Here is a 21,500-nt window from a genome sequence, read left to right as displayed (position 1 = left end):
TTTTAAATTATAGGTTGTTTTGGTAAATTTATATGCATAATTTTTCCTATGTATCTAGACACAATAATTATCTAGATGCATAGAAAAACTATATATCTAGATCTGGCAAAATGATCTACAAAGATAGTATCATATATTATCACGCTTGACTAATTTTGTCAAAGATTAAGTGGTGAATTTTCTTACCACAAAAGTATGATAGGAGTAACCTTTATAGTCTTAAGCAAGAATGTAGATCATAAACTTGTTAAGTATTTCGTTTGAGGTTCAAATCACTCACCTTAATTAGTGAAGCACAAGATGTCCACATGCTCTACTGCAAAGCTCATTATTATTGCCGGTTGCCGCCACCTTGTATAGTGCATATCAAGCGTCATATTTGTGTCCCGTACTTCCATATATACTAGGTGGTTCTGACTGATTTAACTGTTCGATGAAAAAGGACATAGCAAAGGAACCATATGCAACGGTTAGTAGACCGGCTTCACGCGCGCATGAGATCTGCCTCGAAAAAAGAAATGGTTCATTGATATGCACATGTTCACCAGCAACTAGGGGTCCAATTGTGAACAGAGGGTAAACGGGGAAGGATTGGAGAATGGAATTGGGGAATCGAGAAGAACAGCAAGGGGTTGGCGGAGGGCAGATTGATTCAGACGTTCAGGGTTCAGATACAAAATAGTTCATGCCCTCTCCACACGCACACGCTTATATTCCTGGCGCAGCAGGATAAACTCACGCTACTTGGTCATCCATTCTGGGGCGAATACCTTGGAACTGGGCTTCCTGGGTCGAGTCGACATACGAGGCCCTACACTGGACTCTTGGTGATGCTCGGTGCTAACACCAATACTCCAATTTCTTTTGATGTAAAAACCCGGTCTGAAGAGGCAGGCAGGAGTCAACTTTGAGCCCGAGTCAAACCACACTTGAACAAGTAGGGGCCAAGAAACCGGAGGAGCAGCAGGGGCCAAGAAACCCCCGAGGACTCCGAGCAATTGCCGGATTCCTCGGCAACAAGTAGAGTACTAAGCCGGAGGACGGGGCGAGGGCAATGTCGCCGGCTCGCAGCAGTTCTTGCGTCTCCATAGCCCCACCCAAACAACCAATACTTGCTGGGTCGCGTCGGAGCCGCAAGAAACCCTCTGCTTCCGCTGGTGCCTGAGCTGCTGCACTCGCCCTTCTTCTTCCTCGCCGGTCGCCGCACGGCGCATCCGTCAGCGGAGTATGCATGACTTTCTTTTACACGATATCTGGCCTCTTTCAGTGACGCGTCTATTTTTTAAAAATTTATTTTGGAATAATCTGTGAGCTCGGCCTGCTTGGTTAATAAGATTCATGGTGTAATTGCGGGGTAAAGTGTAAAGTCCCATCATTTTTCCCCGTCGCTGCTTCGATTGTATTCTTTATTGAGTCTGTTTTTAATAAAGAATCTTGCCACCGGTAGTATTTTGGTTTGGTGTTCACTGGACATGTTCTTTGGGAGGTAACTAAACTAAACTAGGGAGAGTAACTAAACTAAACTAGGGAGAAGATTGCTTAATTGCAATCTGAAGGTCAAATTTGTCTTTCTGGATGAAAGCCTAGTGAATTAGTATGAAGGTTTGCTTCATTACTCCTCTTCATACAGAGTTTGTGAATCATAAAAGAGAAGTAATTTCTAATGACCTAGAGCTAATATGTGATTATGAGGTATGAGTTCAAGTGCATGACTGTTTCCCCTTCAGATTTCAACAAAACTTCTCTCCATGTTTGTATCCATGTGCATGACTGTTTCCCCTTCATTTGATTAACCATCTGTCCACTAATTAAAAATACAAGTAGGTTGATTATAGGTTGTATGCATGCCCTTCAATTTGTTGGTGGTCGAAGACAAGGGTGCAGCCACCAAAAATAATCATGTCTATCCACCAAGACCATGTTGATCGCCGTTTAGTTACTATGTTTCACAAACAGATTGTTTAATACAACTAGATAAAAGATTCAGCACATGTGTATTAATAAAATTGTGTTGAGTTGGGCCTAGTGATTAGTAACAAATTCCTTCTGATGAAGGTTCACTCACTTTTCTTGAGGAGTGCTGAAGCTAAACCCATCAACAGGACTTTAAATATCATAATTTGACGTAGTCGCTTGTTGCCATGTAAATGCCAATGATAATCGCAACCTGACATGGAAAAACTACTGTGCTGGGGATTCAGATTACAGTTTATCGCTACTAACGTTTAAGTGAGATCATGTCAGTAACCTACTTCTGTAGGCTTCAAAGCACTCACGCATATACGTTTTTCTTTGAAAACTTTGGACACAAACAGCCAGATCATTCTGTTGTTTCATCCGGATCCCATAATGCAGACTAAAATAACCTGACACTCAATGTTTGCTTGAGATATAATTTTTTTAATCATGGTTTCCCACATGCTAAGACAGTCACTTTCATCATGATGCTGACATTTTCGTTATTTACTGACTTGCTCTAGTTCTGTTTGCTATTGGCTTCAACTGTAATACCTTATGTTTTAATTGCTCTGTTCCATGCATGTTCTGTGTCTTACACTCTGCACAAGGTGATCCTGTTTATCTGGAAATATTATACTTATTGCAATTTACAAATGATCTACATCTGAGGCCAAATGTTTTCTGCTGTTTCTTGGCAATAGAAATTATATTTAGACCATAATTCTGAAAGAATTCGTGCAAATGCAGTTTCAGGGGTGGGGGATGTTATGTTTCTTATATAAATTTAAAGTAGAAAGTTTATTTCATACATGGGCATGCCTTTTCTTTTGTGTGTATCTAACACTTTCCCTTGTTGGCTTATTAGGAAAATGTCATCAAGTCATGATGAGGCAAAAAGTTTTGCTCGGAGAGACTTCTTGCTTAAGATCCAAAGAGATGTTCAAAAACTTTGGGAAGAGAACAAGGTGTTTGAGGCTAACTCTGGTGATAAGCCACCGAGCCCTGGTGAAAAGTTCTTTGGAAACTTCACATATCCTTACATGAATGGCTTGCTACATCTAGGCCATGCGTTCACCCTTTCTAAGCTTGAGTTTGGTGCTGCATACCATAGACTCTGCGGCTCAAATGTCCTCCTACCCTTTGCTTTTCACTGCACAGGAATGCCCATTAAGGCCTCAGCTGATAAGCTTGCTAGAGAGATGCAGCAATATGGAAATCCTCCCGTGTTTCCAGTGGACAGGGACTCAAAAATTGACAAGGCAAATGACAACAATAATAACTACAAGAGCAAGAGATCTAAAGCAGTGGCAAAATCTGGCTCACATAAGTCCCAGTGAGAGATCATGAGGAGCTTTGATCTTTCTGATGAAGAGATTGCGAAGTTTCAAGATCCTTACCACTGGTTGAGCTACTTTTCACCGCTGGCTATGAAGGATCTCAAGGCTTTTGGGCTGAGCTGTGACTGGAGGCGTTCATTCATAACTACTGACATGAATCCGTTCTATGATGCTTTTGTCCAATGGCAGATGAGGAAGTTAAGGAATATGGGCAAGATTGTAAAAGGGAAGCAATACATGGTCTACTCTCCATTGGATGGCCAACCTTGTGCTGATCATGACCGTGCATCAGGTGAAGAGGTTGGACCTCAGGAATATGTGTTGATTAAAATGGAGGTGATCCCTCCATTTCCACCCAAGTTGAAGGCCCTGGAAGGTAGAAATGTGTATTTGGCAGCAGCTACCCTCAGACCTGAGACATTATATGGTCAAACAAATTGTTGGATCCAGCCTGATGAGAACTATGGTGCTTTTGAGGTTAATGACATTGACATTTTCATTTTGACAGCAAGGTCTGCACGTAATCTTGCTTACCAGATGTTGTCAAGAGTTCCAGAAAAGCCAACTTGCTTGGCTGAGCTTTGTGGCAGGGAGCTGATCGGCTTGCAACTAAAGTCTCCTCTTGCCTTCTATGAGATTGTATATGTGCTTCCAATGCAGAATGTCTTGACACATAAAGGCACCGGTATTGTGATTAGTGTTCCAAGTGATTCACCTGATGATTTTATTGCATTTCAAGAGTTGGTAACAAGTCCAGATTTGAGGGTTATGTATGGAGTAAAAGATGAGTGGGTTTTGCCTTTTAAGGTGATACCGGTAATCAATGTTCCAGGATATGGAAATGAAACAGCTAAGAAGGTTTGCCTTGATCTGAAAATTGATAGCCTGAACCAGAAAGATAAACTTGCTGAAGCAAAAGAGATAACATACCTGAAAGTTTTCCACAATGGAACAATGATTGTAGGCGAGTTTAAGGGAAGAAAGGTTCAAGAAGTTAAGCCGCTAATAAAGGATATGCTATTGAAGACAGGTGCGGCTGTTTTGTACTATGAACCTGAGGGAAAGGTCATCTCAAGGTCTGGGGATGAATGTGTTGTTGCTCTAACAGATCAGTGGCTCATAACATATGGTGAGGCTGAATGGAAGCAAAAGGCTATAGAGTGCTTGAAGGAAATGAATACTTTCTCGACTGAAGCTCATAACGGCTTCGAGCACACATTAAACTGGTTGATGCCACGAGCCTGTTCCCGTTCGTTTGGACTAGGTACTCGCATTCCATGGGATGAGGAATTCCTTGTAGATTCTCTTTCTGATTCAACTCTATACATGGTCTACTACACAATTGCACATCTACTGCAACATGGTAACACTTATGGATCTAACTCTTCTTTGAGGGCTGATCAAATGACTGATGAAGTCTGGGATTATGTTTTTTGTAACGGTCCAACACCGGAAACTGATATTCCTCCTACAGTTTTGAGAAAAATGAAGCAAGAGTTTGAGTACTGGTATCCCTTTGAACTTCGGATATCTGGTAAGGACCTTATGCAGAACCATTTAGCGTTCTGCATCTACAACCACACCGCGCTTCTTCCAAAACATCATTGGCCTGGTGGTTTCCGTTGCAATGGACACCTAATGCTTAATTCTGAGAAGATGTCCAAGTCCACTGGAAATTTCAGAACCCTTTCGCAAGCTATTGAAGAATTCTCATCTGACGCCACTCGGTTTGCTCTCGCCGATGCTGGTGACAGTCTGGATGATGCTAACTTTGTCTTTGAGACTGCGAAATCTGCTGTAATGAAGTTGACAAAAGAAATATCATGGATGAAAGAAGTTCTTTCTGCTGAGTCATCCCTGCGAGTTGGTCCACCAACTACTTACGCTGACCGAGCCTTTGCTAATGCTATGAACTATGCCATCAAAGGCACTGAGGATAGTTACAGAGCTTTCATGTTCAAAGATGCTCTGAAAACTGGTTTCTATGATCTACAGGCAGCAAGAGATGAGTACAGGATTTCATGTGGAGCAAGAGCTATGAACTACGAGTTGCTCTTGCGTTTTATGGATGTGCAGACCAGGCTTATAACTCCCATTTGTCCACACTATGCTGAGCACGTGTGGCAAAATATACTGAAGAAAGAAGGATTTGTGGTGAAAGCTGGATGGCCAATTGCTGATACCCCAGATCCTACTCTTAGGGCCGCAAATAAATATTTGCTGGACTCCATGGTTCTGATGAGGAAGGTACTGCACAAGCAGGGATCTGATCTCAAAAAGGCCAAGAAGGGAGCTGTAGTCCCTGCAACATTGGAGGAAAACAAATTGTCAGTTGGTCTAATATATGTCAATGAGAACTATGATGGCTGGAAAGAGCAGTGTTTGAGAGTGCTACAGGCTCAATTTGAGCCTGAATCATGTTCATTCGCTCCTGATGAACAGATTATTGAAACGCTGAAGAACTATTCTATTGGACAGGATATGGACCTGAAGCAAATTCAAAAGCTGTGCATGCCCTTCATTAAGTTCAAGAAAGATGAAGCACAAAAGGTTGGTCTGCATGCTTTGGAGTTGAAGCTTCCTTTCAGTGAACTGGAGGTTCTTGAACTAAATTCAGAGCAGATCAAAAGGCAGATAGGCCTGGAGCATGTAGAGATTTTGTTGGCATCTGATGAATCTTCTGCAAACAAAGCTGGCCCACATATTTCCTTGATCAGGCAGAATCCACCTTCTCCAGGACATCCTACTGCAATAATCTTGAGTAAATTGGAGTTTCAAGGCCAAACCAGCAGATAAAGTTAGTCACTTTGGTTTTCTACTGACAGGGGAATGCTCAGGTTGCTCCCTTATTTATCCATATTATTGATCGAGAAAATTATTTATCCTATATTACATATCGTAGCTTATTAGCATGTTACTGTACCTCTCAGAAATATTATGCATGTTATAGTTGGCTTACAGTTAACAGACTCTATGAGAGTGGTGTGCAGAAAATCTAAAATGGCCTCATCAGTTACTCCTTTGCTATGCCAGTTCCTTTTCTAGTTTTATGATCTATTAAATTATCTTATTTAGTGCTGTATTTATTGTTCTGCTGTGGAATGAAACTATACTGACATCACATTATATTGATCACTATTAATTTACCCTGTGAAAGCATTAGCAGCAGTAGAAAGTTCCTTGAACAAATATGTACTTTCTATCTCATAACAAGCTCCTGACTAGAGGAACTTTTTGAAAAGGCAATGTTCCTGATCATACTTGTCTGATCATCTCTGATGTGAATGTGACTGCCGGACTGGTAAGCAAGTAGGAGGGAGCTATGAGAATGTTGCATGGTGATGAATTAGCAACACAAGAACCCGGATACATGGTGGTAATAAATTGGACAGTGTGTACTGGCAGATTGTAACTGTAATTTCTCAGTATTATAGGCACTTGCACATTCAACATCGTAATACTACCTCCTATGTACGTTGTTGAGTCAAAAAGTGTCGTATTTTCGTTTTCCAGCTTTGTATTAAGCATGTGATAACTCACAATCACATACCGTGTTTCGCCCAAAAAAAAAGAGCATGTCATACTCTACTTTTGAGATCCAATAAAGAAATGTCCGAGTACTAGAATGGTCGGAAATAAATCTGAGCGTTTAAGAACAAAACGACAATTTCGAAATTTGTTTTTCTGAAAAAAATGAAACAACTGGATCTCCCTCGTCTGTCCAGCAGTTGTCGTACGCGCATCTGGCCCAACTCGGAAAGCGACGGTCTGTAGTTCGGGCTGCTTCATGGGCCCCCACTCTCGCACTCCATAATATGTACCCCCGCGCGCTCGCATGCGCACCGAACCCTGCCCTCGCCGTCCCCCCTCCGCCGCGCCGCACTCCCCAGCAAGCCCAAATGGCGGCGCTCGGAACGCTCCCCGGCGGCGGCGCCGCCGCTTCCGTGCCCCGGAGCCAGCGCCGCCGCGGCGCGCCTTCCCTCGCGGCCGCCTACGTCCCCAAGGGCGTTCGCCTCGTCTGCGGAAGGCAGCTCCGTGCGGCTCCGGTGCTCGCCTCTCCCTCCGCCACCCTCTCCGGTCCAGCGAGGCGGCGGTTCCTCCGCGCGGCGCCGGCCGCAGCCGCCGCATCGGGTTCCGCTTCCGCCGGGTGAGTGGACGTCTCGCCTGCCAGCTGGCCACGCGGCGCCGTACCTTGCATTTGTCCAAGCAGCAAAATGTGGGGGGTTTGCTGCTGAGTTTGGGTTGATCTGTGTTCGTGGAAGCATCCAGAAGTTGAGTGTTAGCTCCTGACCACTTAGCGCCTTCCCCAGCTGAGCGGAGTTTAATATCTCTGGATAGTGCATATCGCTCCGTTATTATGTGGTAGCCCGCTTTAAATCTCTAAGTCCAGCTTGTGGGCTTGTATTTAAGCATAGGTTGATCCTAATGCAGAGATTTTGTTAACAAACCCATCAAAGTGCAGTTCGCTTGAAATGGCTGCAGTTCTGTGTACTATTAGTTTCAGTGGTGGAGGGAGCTACGATGAGGGCAAGGCTGTGCCATTGCACCTCCAGAGTTTTGTGTAATCACAAGGAAGCCCTTGAGTATTCATGGCAGGTCTAAAAATTTGGACTATCACATAGATTTAGTACTCATGATGGTTTATTGCATTGCATTTCTATGCTCTAATGTACAGATTCCCTAAAAATAGAAACCCTTACAAAATACAAAGTGTCAACTACATCCTGATGTGCTAACAATAAAAATACTGATAACATGGAAGTTTCCTAGTGATATAAGTTTCACCGAGGAAAATATGTAACGTGCATGTTATCTATAGTGGGGATGAATTTTGAGCTGAGATTAAGTTCCTATGTCAAGTGATCCCTATTTTTGTTGTGAAGTTTTAACCTTTGTTCATACCTGGAGCTCCCTGCAGTGAGATTAAGAAAAATCATGTTGTTGTTGTTGTTAGTAATAGGAATTTTCTATTACAGAGAAGCAAAGCCCCAGGGATTTGCAGAGAGATACCCAACTCTTGTCACAGGTTTCTTCTTCTTCTTGTGGTATGTTCACTTACCTGTACTGCCAATCTCACAGCTTGAAGCATCATGAAATCCTTACTTTCAGTAGTAGTTTTAATTGCCACTTTGTGGTCCAACTTTGCAGGTATTTCTTGAATGTAATATTTAACATTCTCAACAAGAAGATCTTTGATTACTTCCCCTATCCATAGTACGTATAAGTCCACATAATCTTTCTTGCTGGACGTAGTTGCCATAATAATGCATAAACTTATACCTATTGTTGTAGCTTTGTGTCCGTGAGCCATCTTTTTGTTGGAGTGCTATACTGCCTTATTGGCTGGGGTTTCGGTTTCCCAAAGCGTGCGGTATTGTCCCCACCTCCCTGCCCTTTTTCATTTTTTTTGATAAGATAACTACCTCTCTAACTCCACTGTTCAGGATTTTCAATGACATTTATGAGCATGGTGTGCATAACATCTCTAAATCACAGCTGAGGGTTTTCAATGACATTTATGTGCAGGGTGTGCATGTAAATGAAACTGTTTTTTTCCTTAAAAAACAGTTAATGTTGGATCATATTAGGTGCATTTGTGATCCTTCTGATTTGACGTTTATACTGAATCCTAGACAGGTCAACTGACTCAAAACATATGACACAGTGAGCTATAAGATGCATTATATATACATGATGTCCTTGAATCTGATTGTGTGCATGTCAGTAATTAAGTAGCTCTGATGTGAATGTCTTACGAATGAGCAACTTAAGCTAAATTCTACAGAATGTATATTATCAAGTGTTTTCAAAGTGTTCTGTATCTATTAACAACCAGTTGTTTCATATCCATATCTATATTTTTGTAATGTCAGTGACATCTTTTCTGGAAGGAACTGATAAACAAATGTAAACTGTACTTCTACAGCCGATCAACTCAACGCTTCTGAAGCAGCTTATTCCAGTTGCGGTTTGCCATGCCATCGGTCATGTAACTAGCACTGTGTCTTTTGCTGCTGTAGCTGTATCATTTGCCCACACTATTAAAGGTGCTTCTATGATATGCTGATTTTATTACTATTATCCTCTCTACCTCCTGTTTTTTGTTCTAATATATTTCCAGTTTTACAAATTGGAACACAGCTCTGGAGCCATTCTTCAGTGCGTCTGCTTCTCAGTTCATCCTTGGACAACCAGTTCCACTGACACTCTGGCTGTCTCTTGTTCCAGTCGTTGTTGGTAAGTCCCATCCCAGCTTGTTTTACTTCTTGTGCTAGCTGTATAAACCTGCACTTGGAACATGTTGCAACTCAATGCTAAAGTATTCAAGACAAGGTTCCACTTGGCATTTTTTTTTGGTAGCTCTCTGGTTCAAGGGACTGTGATGTAGAGTTGATGTGCCAGTGCGCTGTTGAGTTCTTTTTAATGGATGGTGGAGGTCAGTTCATAGTTCTCAAGACAGCTGCTGGAGTGTCATTTATTTTGATGGAGATGTATACAAGTTAAGAAGCTTCTAGTATTGTCAGCATTGTAGGCAATGCTCTGTCTTGACACATTTGGGGACACATCATAAATGATAGGATCATACCTAAAGACTCGTGATTCCAGTAGTTATAAGATCTGGAGAAGATAACTATTTCAAACTGATCCTTTATATTAAGATCTCATAACTCCTGTGCCTTTGTACTTATTTACTGTAATTCTGTTCCAAAATTATCAGGTGTCTCGATAGCATCCCTCACCGAGCTCTCATTCAATTGGACTGGCTTCATTAATGCCATGATCTCAAATATTTCTTTCACTTACCGGAGCATCTACTCTAAGAAGGCTATGGTTTATCTCTTGGGCCTAACATTTTACACTCATTTGTCCTTCTACATGCTTAGCAGCTCCTATTCACTAACTTCTTTCCTTACTGTTCTCTTTTTCACAGACTGACATGGATAGCACAAACTTGTATGCGTACATATCAATAATTGCTCTCATTGTCTGCATTCCTCCTGCCCTTATTGTAAGTCTAGTTTTAGTTATCTACATTAGATTTTAAATAATATATTTCTGCAGTTAGTCTCTTTACTTATATTTTTTCTACAAATACTTGTTCTTTCTTGGAATGCCTAATTTTCAGTTATTAAACTTCCACTTAGTCACAATCACAGCATGAGACCTTCAATTAATTTTAACAATGTTGTAATAGCACATTTAATCAAGAAAATACAACAAGAGAAAACACAAGATGAGTAAGAACAGTTAAGAAAATGATGAGGGAACAAGAACAAATTCATTGAATTGTCCTTATTGAACAATTGGTATCCTCACCATCCAAATTATTTGCAGTATCAAGGTTGCACCTTAGAGATGAATGTTCACTCCATTAGTATGGTTTGCAGCACCTGCTACTAGTGAAACAAATTAATTTTGTTATGTGTTTGCACATTCCTACATGATGTTTGTCTATTGTTAGCAGGCGTCCAGGCATTCAATGTTTGTGAGATTCTTCGATTCAATCATACAATTCATTAACTACATTTAAAATTTCTCATGCAAGAGTACTGAACATTTCATGTTTCCTTCTTACATTCACAAATTGCAGATTGAAGGACCTCAATTAGTGCAGCATGGATTTAAAGATGCAATTGCGAAAGTTGGATTAACAAAGTTGATTTCTAACTTTTTCGTGGTGGGCTTGTTCTATCACCTTTATAACCAGGTATATTAACTTCATTTCACATGAATTGTATTTATCTTCTTATAGTATTAAAAATACTTTAGAAAATGTAGAAGTATGAAAATATTAATATCAGCATTGCGTGCACATTTTGAAAGTGTGCTGGTTGTGATGTTGGTTTGTCCTACTCCTGGGGGAATTTCTATGCACTGAACTGTGCAAGCATGTTTGTGTTGGAGTATATCCTCTGCAGACAGTTGTACTCCTATGGTTTCTAATCTATGTGTCTCAACTCATACTTTAATTTTGTTTTATTGGAGCTCCCTTGCAACGCATGAGCACATGGCTAATTGTCATGAAATATCTGTGAATAATATTGGCGAAGTGGAGTTGGGCAGTGTTGCTCAAGTTTAATAGTTTGGTTAATTCAATATCTGAAATCCAAATGACTATGCTTCCATGTAATGTCTGGTGCCAAAAGAAAACATAACAACTACAGATTAATTGTTTTGGGGAAGAAGCAAGGGCGAAAGCGCAAGCCAATCTGTATGCATGCATGGAGCAGACCTTGTATATTTGTGACGATAATTTGTCATCCTTTCATTCATATATCCTATGCTGACCAGAAAAAACCTGCTCATCCAGGTTGCTACAAACACATTGGAGCGGGTGGCCCCTCTCTCACACGCCATTGGCAATGTGTTGAAACGTGTCTTCGTCATTGGCTTTTCTATCATCGTTTTCGGTACTTAAATGAATTCTAATGTTTCTTCATGATTGATAGTTCAATACCTGCATCCTCATAAATGTTCTTGCCATTGTGCAACTAGTGTTTTCACATAACACTTGGTGAGCTTAATGTTGAGCAGGCAACAAGATCACCACACAAACTGGAATTGGCACTTCCATTGCTATTGCTGGTGTTGCCCTCTACTCATTTATGAAGGCTAAGATTGATGAAGAGAAAAGGGTATGTTTGTTATAATTTAATACTGGATGTTCCATTGAGTAACAGATTGGATTTTTTTTCTCAAAAATATACCTCTCTTGTCTCTTAGGGGTTATTTTGATCAATCATTTTATCAAAAACATATTTGTTAAACCTATTTAGGACCTAACAACCTAAAGTCCTTTTTGGCTAAGGGTTGTTTAAAACTGGATAACAATAATTCTATGCTAAAACCTGTGTTTTTTTTAGAATTAAAAATCTGTTGAGTTTTCTTCTTCTTTTTTTTTTTGGAAAACCAGTTCCTCGAGTCTTCATTTGCATCAGTTGTCTTAAAAATCCTAATAAAACTTATTCTTTGCAACACAGGAGAAGCTCAGTGTTGTAGTGTAGCCCAAATGTTAGTGTTCACTAGATCCTAATCAAGTGTTGATAGAGCAAACCCGTATCAAACTGCTTATGGGTTTATGCCTTTTGAGCTATTATTATACATCTTGGATGTTGCATATGCTATTGCAATTTAATCATGTTTTATACTATTGTTGTAATTGAATGCAGCAAATAAAGAGTGCATAAGGTGTTGGGCCGATGTGAATGTGGTCGTACGCTGTTTGATGGACCTGTATTCTCTCGGTGAATGAACGGAACTTGCAAGACAGATAAGATCTTGCTATCGTCCAGCACATTTGATTGTTACTTCCAGTTTGGTGTCGAGGTACACGGAGTCTGGTTGTGGTTAGCTTGTTTACTTTGCAAATTTTAATAATGCTCAGACATGGGATTTTCATTTCTGTTTACCATGCTCTGTTTTCCCCTGTATCCTTAATAATTAGTACATCCAGTTTTTTTTTCCAAAGGAGATTTCAGTACTACTGACAGTCAATTACCAGTGTAAGCAAGATTCAGTGAGAATAATGGTGCCATTCTTGTTCTGAATTTCTGATAATGCTTGGTTCGATTAAGGTATGTTTTTTCTGAATAGTTGCAACGAGTCAAATTTAGGTGAAACGAAGTTACTAGGCAGCACATGGCATATATGATCAGGTTGCTATGAGTCAATATAGGGTTGTGAAATAATGGTTGGACGTATGGGCATGAGCTTTAGTTATGGCACGAGGTCATATGTGTAGTCAGACAACCCAAGATGAGATTTACATCAGTAAATATTAAATTAATTTCGTGAGGAAATATACTAGTGAGAATTATATTGTCTCTGTTTACTTTTATCACAATGAAGGTGTTCCTGCTAGAGTGATAGTGATAGAATGTCTGTCATTAGTATTAAAACTGCTTGTTAGACCTTGCTTGAAACGAATTGTTAGCCTCGCCGTTGTAGAGTCTAACACCAGAATAGGACCTTTTATGTCCAACCAAGCTGTCAGTTGAAGACCTAGATGCTTATGCACAGCACCTCACGATAAATCTTCAGCTTCGATTCCAGACACATCTCATCCCCAGCATGAACTTTCCTATCACCACCAATCATGGAATCCTTCCGCGACGCGCTTGAGAGGTGGCAAGATCACCTCCACTTGAAACCCGTCGGATGGTCGCTTGTTAGATGAGGAAAACTTTCGGTTGCCCCGACGGAGTCCCTCCGATGTAAGCAACCTATCGGTGATGTCTTCCTGCGCATTACGTGCGCGGTGCTTGTCGCGCTTCGACGTCGAAAAAGGGCCAGTACGCCGGGCGGTAGTGCAACGCCGGTCGGCCCCTCCGGCGGTTGACTGCTGCTCTTCCTCCGGCTGCGTCCACCTGGCAGGGCGCTTCCGCTCGCGCGCCGCCTTGCTGCTGAGCGTCTACAAGAGTGCCCAAAAATCTCGTTTTGAGAACAAACACGAAAATCACAGCTCCACAGAAGCCCAATCTAACTTCCAGTTTTCATCGCGTCCAAAAAAAGACGGCATCTGGAGCCATATTTCCGCCGCTACGATGCGCTCCCAATCCTTCCACGCGCTCTGCTGGCCCCACGCCTTCACCTCCCGGCAGTCTCCGTGCACCATGAAACTGGGCAACTAGCCGGAGCCGCTCGTCGCAGAGCACGCCGTCGAGCGCAAGCGCTCCATGTCAGCGATGGGGTCTGCTTGTGAAAATTCCATGCCTGTGATGGCACAGGCTAGCTAGGCCACGTTCGTGACCCGTACCTCCAGGTTGCGCCTGCTAGCTCGCTTTCTTGGAATGGTGAAGAAATAGCTAGCATCGAGGAGAGGATGAGCAGGATTCAAAGGGCTCCTCAGGAGGGAGAACCAGGGTAGAGAGAGCTACTGAAGAGGGAGAGACTCTGGAGAGGGAGAGCATGGGCAGTGAGAAGAGTTTACCGGCTAGGTCATGTCAGGAGAAGGATGAATGGATAAGAACAAGAATGGCTATAGGTATATCGAGGAGACTTGGTACAGATGGGTGGGATCTATCATGAATAATTTCTCTGCTCACGGTGGTAATGGATCTTGCGCGAAATTGATGGCATGGGATAAAATTGACGGTATGGGAGTACATGAGAAAGAGGACTCTATTTGAAATGGAATGAGGTGGCATATTTCTGGAAACTAAATATAGGACAGCTGTTGGAGTAAACTGTCTTTTTATGCTCAAAACATTTTGTAAAGCTTCCAAGAATTATTGGGAGTAAATATATTAGGCACTATTCGAGATGCTCCCCCGTCAACGCCTCCACGGACGGCGCGAATCTGTCGGACAGCGTGGCGTGCCCCATGACGAGCCAGACGGCATTCATGAACTCCGCTCCGGTGCTCAGCTTCATGGCGTGGGCCTCCTCGCCGCAGTGGTGGCTCGCGTAGCACAGCATCTCCACCCACACGCCGGCGACCACCCGCAGCAGGTCGGCGGCGGGCAGGCGCCACCTGTCGCCGAGCAGCATCCCGGCGAGCCAGGCACCGTCGGCGTAGGCCGGCCCGTCATCGACGTCGTCGGTGCCTTCCTCGCCGGCGCCGGAGACGCACTCGCGCATCGAGTCCGCCGGGAGCTGCCGCTCGGCTATCTTCTTGACGACCTCCGATCTGGATAGCTTCATGGTGCTGCCTTCCTTGGTGGACCTCAAGGGCACCCACCGTATCACAGGTGCTCGTCGTACTTGAGGTTCTCCTTGTACCTGCCGCTGCGAACGACGCCGGCCGGGCAGCAGGTAGGGATGCACCACCATGAGGAACAGCATGTGGTTGGAGAGCACCCTGATGTCGTCCCGGGCGACCATGCCGCCGCTGCCGCCTTCGTCCTCCTCGAGCTCGGGGCACAGGGAGAGGTAGAGGTCGGTGGCGATGTGCCACACGGTGATGCTACGGTCCAGCTCAGTGTCGTCGGCGACCCGGGCGAGGTCCTCGTACATCCCTCTCTCCTTGAGGATCCACCGGCCCCGTGCGTTCCTCAGGTCGTCGATTCTCCTCTTCCGGATCTCCCCCAGGCCCCATCACCAGGGCCCTGATGCCGACATGCCGTCGGAGATGGGGACGGTGCTCGAGTAGTGCAGCTTCTGCCACCGGCCCCCAAGTCCGATCATCCTGGCAACCTTGCCTCTCAGGTCGCCGTCCCTGTTGGCGTCGGTGCAGAGGTCCAGCAGGTTGTACTGCCCGAGCAAGTCCAGGCAGGCCCTCCTCCTCGCTCCAGCCTTGAGCGTCCGGCGGAGGCGCATCACCGCGCCGCAGAGCCAGTGCCATCCCCGGGCGTGAAACGACGCGCACGCCCAGGAGGACCCTGCCGCCCTGAGCGACCACGCGAGCTCCAACGCCATGGCTGCGACTGCCAAACCGACCAGCAGGACGTAGGTGACGGCGACGTCGGCTAGCCGTACGCGTCCTTGCTGCTTAGCTGGAACAGCACGAACGCCGCGGCCGCGGAGAGCGGCGCGACGACCCGGACGCAGACGCCGTGACAGGCGTGGACCACCGCCGCCTTGGTGTACAGTACGTCGTCGTACAGGAGGTAGAGCTCCATCGCGGCCAGCTCGAACAGGTACCTGCCGCCGTTCATCTGGATGCCTCGCCGCACGGCGCCGTACTCGGACGCCTGCATCACCGCCCCATCGGCCAGGAGGCCCTTGCAGAAATTGAGCATGTAGTAGGCTCCCAACAGGACCTCCTCCGCGTCCAGCGTCCGCTCCCCCTCCCCTCTCTTCCTCCCATGGTAAGGGCCAGGGCCACCGGCGGTGGACGCCGTCGAGAGAGAGTGCGAGGGATATATTAAGTTAATATAATTATATATAAAATATATCTTTATACTATTATTGGTCATACAAGAAAATATATACATACTTATATACTTATATTTCTGCTATAAACGAGTAAGCCAAATAGCGTACTAACTTTACGAAATATAAATAAACTTCCATCCTATGAATTTAGAATAGGCATAGTAGGATGTCAAACTCTAAGCTAAATAGTCTAGTTTATTAAGTAGATTTCAATTCCTCCAAAATGAAAGGATACAAACGGCCCACCGAGAGGAAATAAAACGAATTGAGTTAAGAAAAATCACAAGCATGGTCATAAAACAGCACTGGATTCTTTGGAAGTATGTACAGGTGTAAAGATCATTCAAATTGAACGAGAAATTGCAGAGGATATTGTACGTTACGAAATGGATTCCAAGGTCAATCCTAAACTACGAACAAGTCAGGCCTTGCACGGACAAGGACGAGCCACCATTATAGGCCAGAGAGAAATATCCCGTTCTATAGAGATTATTGTACTGATATGTTACTATCTTGTTGGATTGTGTTCAGAGTTGTACCAGCCAGCTGGCAACTGTTTGCAGGAACAGTCAATATCCCACAAAAACAAATCAGTGTTTGTTTTCAGATCAATCCATGTGACTCAGGGAATGCTTGGGTCTACATAGGATTAGATTACTGAGTGTGAAGTAGTTGAGGGCAACTTTATTTAATCAATAAAAGAGGTATCACCTTTAGTATACTTCAGTAGTATACCTGCTCCAAAGATGAAATCTTATCAACTAAAAGAACGAATGGTAACAAGTAATATCTGTATCATAGGTACTAGGATAAAAGTACCTTTTTTTCTCAAAACTACATCTAATTCTTGTTGTCCGGCTCAAGTGAAGCCCTATTTATGATACTGTTTCTGGTCTAAAATTGTTGTCAACTGAAATTGTAGAATAATAGCTAGCGTTATTTCTCATGCAATTGTTACTAGTAGCATCTAAGAACAAAACGCAAGTTTTATCGCAAAACAAGAGAATACGATGCGTTCACACATAGATAAAGAAAACAAAAAAACCAGCAAATTTACGGGACAAAAATCAGATAGACATGACATGTATTGCAATCTCAAGCTTCATCTTAGAACGCTGTGATCACAAACTATATAATTTACATCCTAACAAGTGCAGAACTAGCTACCTCACCCAGAGCCCGGTGGCCACAATCAAGCGATCAAACCGGCGGCTCCGGCTCCGGCTCCGGCTCCGGCTGGCCGTCGGTGGGCACGACGGCGGCGCGGCAGATGGGGCAAGTCGAATGCGAGTGCAGCCACATGTCGATGCACTCCACGTGGAACAGGTGCTTGCACGCCGGCAGCCGCCGGACCACCTCGCTGACCTGCACCAGCCCCAGGCATATCACGCACTGCGCCCACCCCGTCGCGTCCCCGCCGCCGCCACCCTCCCGCTTGTACGCAAACGCCGGGATCGCCGACACGGCGACAGCTCCGGGCCCGCCGCCGCTCCGGGCAGCTGCCGCACGCCTCAGCGCGGCGCGCCGCCGGGCCTTGACCTTGAGATAGCAGAAGGCGAGCGCGACGGCGCAGGCGGTGACGCCGGAGGCCCAGACGACGCCGGCGACGAGGTAGAGCAGGATGAAGGAGAAGAAGATGCCGAAGGTGAGGAGCACCGTGAGGTTGTGGTCGTCGCCGTCGTACGGAGCGGCAGCATGGCCGGGGCTGCTACCTGGCTGCTGCTGGTGCGGGTACGAGAAGCTAGAGAAGAACATTCTAGTTGATCAGCTGCAGATCACTGTCCTTGATCCTGCAAACAGTGGTTGTACTTGTGCAACAATGGAAGCAACCTTTATAGGTACGCCGCCGTGCGCCATGGTAGTGTGCTGCAAGAAGCAAAGCCAGGCCATAATCTATTCAGGAGATAGAAAGGGATTTGTCACTGAGCAAGCAAAGAGAGCCATGTATTAAACGAGTCCAGAGGCTGAGCATCCGGCCAATGAGACAGGCTAAGAGTTGGGGCTGTTGGGTTTGACTTTGTTCTTCATGCTGCAACAGTTTGCAGCAATGAAGTCAGACGTCCTTGGATTGGATGTTTTCATGTGCCAAGTATTCAATTGTGGGAGACAAATGTGCCATTAGGCTAGCGCCAATTCAGTCATCGCATCATCATCCATGAAGTTGCTGTTTTTTAATACGTATTGGAATGTAGTTTTTGTTCTACTTGCCATGAAACTGCATAGATAAAACACAATTATCAGTGGGGACAAGGCATAAAATTTGATCACTACTCGATTTGCCGCACTACTGCGCTTCAGTGCCCCTTCATGAACTGATCTGCACCCTGTTGTTGTGTCAAACCTTATTATTGAAATACAAGGTTTGATACTTGGTACTTCCCATAATATAACCTGAGATTAGACGGATCTTTCATTGCAATAAAAAAAAACATGCTGGCCATGGTCGTCTCTAAAGTTCGAGAATGATGGCATAATTGAGAGACATGTAACATAACAAATTCATGCAGTTGATAAGATAGGATGGGATCAAAACTCCCACAAGTAGGTCAGGAAAAAGTCTCCACCAGTAAATACTCAGAAATGTAAAATTTTAAAAGAAACCGATAGAACCAAAGAACTCAGAAATGTAGGAGGTAATTCATTAATAAAAGTGTTAAAATCTACACAAACATTCATCGTATCTGCACGAGCAGGCATGTGCTTATTCGCTGGTATGATCTCCATGGTTTGGAGTGTGAACTAATCCACAGGGAATGACCACAGGATCCCGGTGTTGGTTTGCAACATCCAGACAAGCCCATAAGTTATTTGGTGGGCAGCCAAATTTCAATCCGTGTCTATATATCCCCATGGGTCAGCGGGCACAATACTAATAATCAACATCACTGCTCGATTTGCCGCGCTGCTTCTGTACCCTACCCTTTCACCAACTGATCTGCACCTGTTGCTGTGTTGGGGCCCTGCTGAAGCATAACCAGGTTGGAGACTTCCGGAAATAGGCTACCCCTTTTACATGGATTTGTTGTTGCAACAAACGTGCTGACCACGGTAGAACGAGTTATAAAATGACTGTCGTGATTGATGAGAAAAGGAAGAAAAAAAAACTTTAGCTGAAGTTCAAAAGGTTGTCCTTTAGGCCAGGGGCCCAGGATGTTACCAGTTACCAGGGATGCAAGTGTGTTGACCCGGACCGACAAATTGACCGGTCGCCTTTTCCTAGTTTATTTGGTTTCTAATAATAACTATGTTCATAAAAAGAGATGCCAAAAAGTGAAAAGGTAACCATGTGAGTATGTGTGGACAAGTTTATGCTACATTCATGCCAATCCTAGGACAGAAAATACCCCCACAGGTCAATGAGTGCAAGGTTATATATAATGCCTCCATCGCTACTCGATTTGCCGCACTGCTGCTTGTGTGCCCCTTCACGAACTGATTTTGCTCATGTTACTTTGTTAAACATGATTGAAGTATAATAAAGTTGGATAGTTTCCTTAGTAGACTAGACTTTTTAGATGGATTTGCTGTTGCAAGCACACTCAACATGATATCACGACTTCGAAAATGACTGTCACAATTGATCAGAAAACTAATATTCCTGTAGTTGAAGCTACAACCAGCTCAGCCAGGATGTTGCCAGTCTCATCGCCCCGGATTTTGGAATCTTCTATGGTTTTGCGCGAGCTCAAATAGAAATAGGCTGCACTACACATGCCCCTATGAGCATGAGCTTCTTCAACTTCACACTAGGAACATCAGTTTCACAGCCAGTTTTTGGGTATTACATTAGCAGACCTACTGACCCAAGGAAATAGTGACATTAGGAATTACATAAGGCCACTTAATGCATTTTAGCACTATGATCCCAAATAATAACAAATTACAAGTCAACATCACTCATCAAACTATACGAAAAGGAAATTAGTGAGTTCTCCGGATAAACTGGATTGCAAACTGATCAGTAGCCACCATTGCTTGTGAAGCTGAAGCAAGAGAACCATCATACCTGTACATTAAGATACCGGTGCGGATTAAATAGATTTTTTGGCAGAAAATTGATAATATTAAAAATCTGTTATAAAATATGATCACTGATTTCAATGAGTCGAAAGTTGGAAAAGAAGGTACATACATAGAGACTAACAAGTAAGCTCCAATCTGGATAACTATAGCTCCTTCACCTCCCGACTTTGTGCTGTTGACACAACGGGCGCAAAACCAGTTTTCATGGATTGATGTGACCAAATCTACAAATCATAATCATCAATCACAAATTGCTGGCGACAATGAAGACATTACAAGTTTAGCAAGTTCTCTAAAAGCAGTAAAATTTCAGCACGTGAGGCACTCACATTGGTTTGTCCTGATAGAGAAGAACTCAGTTTGCATATTACCCCTCTTAACAAAGTCAAGGAACGGTTGCATGTCAACAGCTGTAAGTCGTGTCCCCTCTTGCTCTGCTCTGCACAGAGAAAAGGAGTGCCTGAGTTTTCAGCTACAACATCAACTTCATCATTCATGGACCATAACCAAAGAAGCATTTCCTTTCTTCCAAAACAATGGCATGGCATACATGTATCCTTCAAATATCTTGAGTCATTCATTGCACAACTCACCATCCAACAAAATATTCCTTCAGTTACAGGGGATTTTATTCAAATTCTATTTTCAATCTTCCCATGTAAAGATATGGCCTTTAGGAATATCTACAACATAAAAATGTACAATTGAAGTTTCCAACGATAACTAATTATTTCTTATTCTCATAACTTCTTGTAGTGAGATTTACAAAGCTTTAAGCCAAGTAATATCTAACTATTCAAGAACTGAAATAAATATATCGATTCACTAATCTAACCACCAGCATCGTAGATTATACATGTCCCACAACTCCTTACTGGGAACAACAGAGACAGAAATGACGACTGTGTGGTATTGGTAGCTAAACCACGAAAACTGTACAATAAAAATAATCCGGGAAAGGTAAAGGACTCACATGACCGGCAGGAGCCTCGACGGCCCGGACGGGTCGTAGTTGAGCAGCAGCGCCGCCTGGACCTGCTTCCCTGCGAGAGCACGGCGATCCGTTACAAATCAAATCGGGCTATACAGGGAGCTCGAGGAAGCGCAAAGGGGAGAGACACGAGGGAAGACCTTCCGGGCCGACGTGCTTCGGGGCCCACTTCTCCCACGCCCGGCGCGCCCACGACCAGTCCGCCGCCATTGGGGGCCGGTACCGCCTGCCGCTGCGGGGAGGACTAGGAGGGAGGCGGCGGCGGCGGCGGCGGCGGGGGCGTGCCCGTCCGAGTTAGCCCTACTAATGGGCTGGGCTGGAATGGGATGGGCTAAACAGCTTGGATCCTAGGAGGCTGGTGGGCTGGTTTGGGG

General features: G+C 44.1%; 4 protein-coding genes and 1 pseudogene across 4 annotated transcripts; 2 read left to right on the top strand and 3 right to left on the bottom strand.

Annotated features, from left to right (window-relative positions):
* The first annotated feature begins 3,271 nt into the window (after window positions 1–3,271).
* On the top strand, window positions 3,272–6,672 carry LOC112887384 (leucine--tRNA ligase, cytoplasmic-like). Its single transcript, XM_025953539.1, has 2 exons — window positions 3,272–6,133; window positions 6,539–6,672. The coding sequence occupies exon 1, from the start codon at window positions 3,303–3,305 to the stop codon at window positions 6,090–6,092; it is 2,790 nt and encodes a 929-aa protein (XP_025809324.1). The 5' UTR covers window positions 3,272–3,302; the 3' UTR covers window positions 6,093–6,133; window positions 6,539–6,672.
* Window positions 6,673–7,195: 523 nt separating this feature from the next.
* LOC112886428 (triose phosphate/phosphate translocator, chloroplastic-like) lies at window positions 7,196–12,851 on the top strand. The gene is made up of 12 exons (XM_025952329.1): window positions 7,196–7,443; window positions 8,273–8,341; window positions 8,445–8,510; window positions 8,589–8,667; window positions 9,223–9,343; window positions 9,438–9,533; window positions 10,015–10,127; window positions 10,228–10,305; window positions 10,888–11,004; window positions 11,608–11,707; window positions 11,832–11,932; window positions 12,467–12,851. The coding sequence occupies exons 1-12, from the start codon at window positions 7,196–7,198 to the stop codon at window positions 12,482–12,484; spliced, it is 1,206 nt and encodes a 401-aa protein (XP_025808114.1). The 3' UTR covers window positions 12,485–12,851.
* A 308-nt stretch (window positions 12,852–13,159) lies between these two features.
* On the bottom strand, window positions 13,160–16,088 carry LOC112887212 (annotated as a pseudogene).
* A 1,109-nt stretch (window positions 16,089–17,197) lies between these two features.
* On the bottom strand, window positions 17,198–18,250 carry LOC112887686 (RING-H2 finger protein ATL39-like). Its single transcript, XM_025953929.1, has one exon. It carries the CDS (start codon window positions 17,865–17,867, stop codon window positions 17,313–17,315), a length of 555 nt encoding a protein of 184 aa, XP_025809714.1. The 5' UTR covers window positions 17,868–18,250; the 3' UTR covers window positions 17,198–17,312.
* Window positions 18,251–19,802: 1,552 nt separating this feature from the next.
* Window positions 19,803–21,422, bottom strand: LOC112888136. The gene is made up of 5 exons (XM_025954492.1): window positions 21,267–21,422; window positions 21,109–21,178; window positions 20,465–20,574; window positions 20,245–20,359; window positions 19,803–20,118 (listed from the first exon to the last, which is right to left on the bottom strand). Exons 1-5 carry the CDS (start codon window positions 21,334–21,336, stop codon window positions 20,034–20,036), a joined length of 450 nt encoding a protein of 149 aa, XP_025810277.1. The 5' UTR covers window positions 21,337–21,422; the 3' UTR covers window positions 19,803–20,033.
* Between the last annotated feature and the right edge of the window lie 78 nt (window positions 21,423–21,500).

Source organism: Panicum hallii, chromosome 3, assembly GCF_002211085.1.
Source record: "Panicum hallii strain FIL2 chromosome 3, PHallii_v3.1, whole genome shotgun sequence".
Taxonomy (NCBI): domain Eukaryota; kingdom Viridiplantae; phylum Streptophyta; class Magnoliopsida; order Poales; family Poaceae; genus Panicum; species Panicum hallii.
This window is presented reverse-complemented; position numbering and strand designations above follow the sequence as displayed.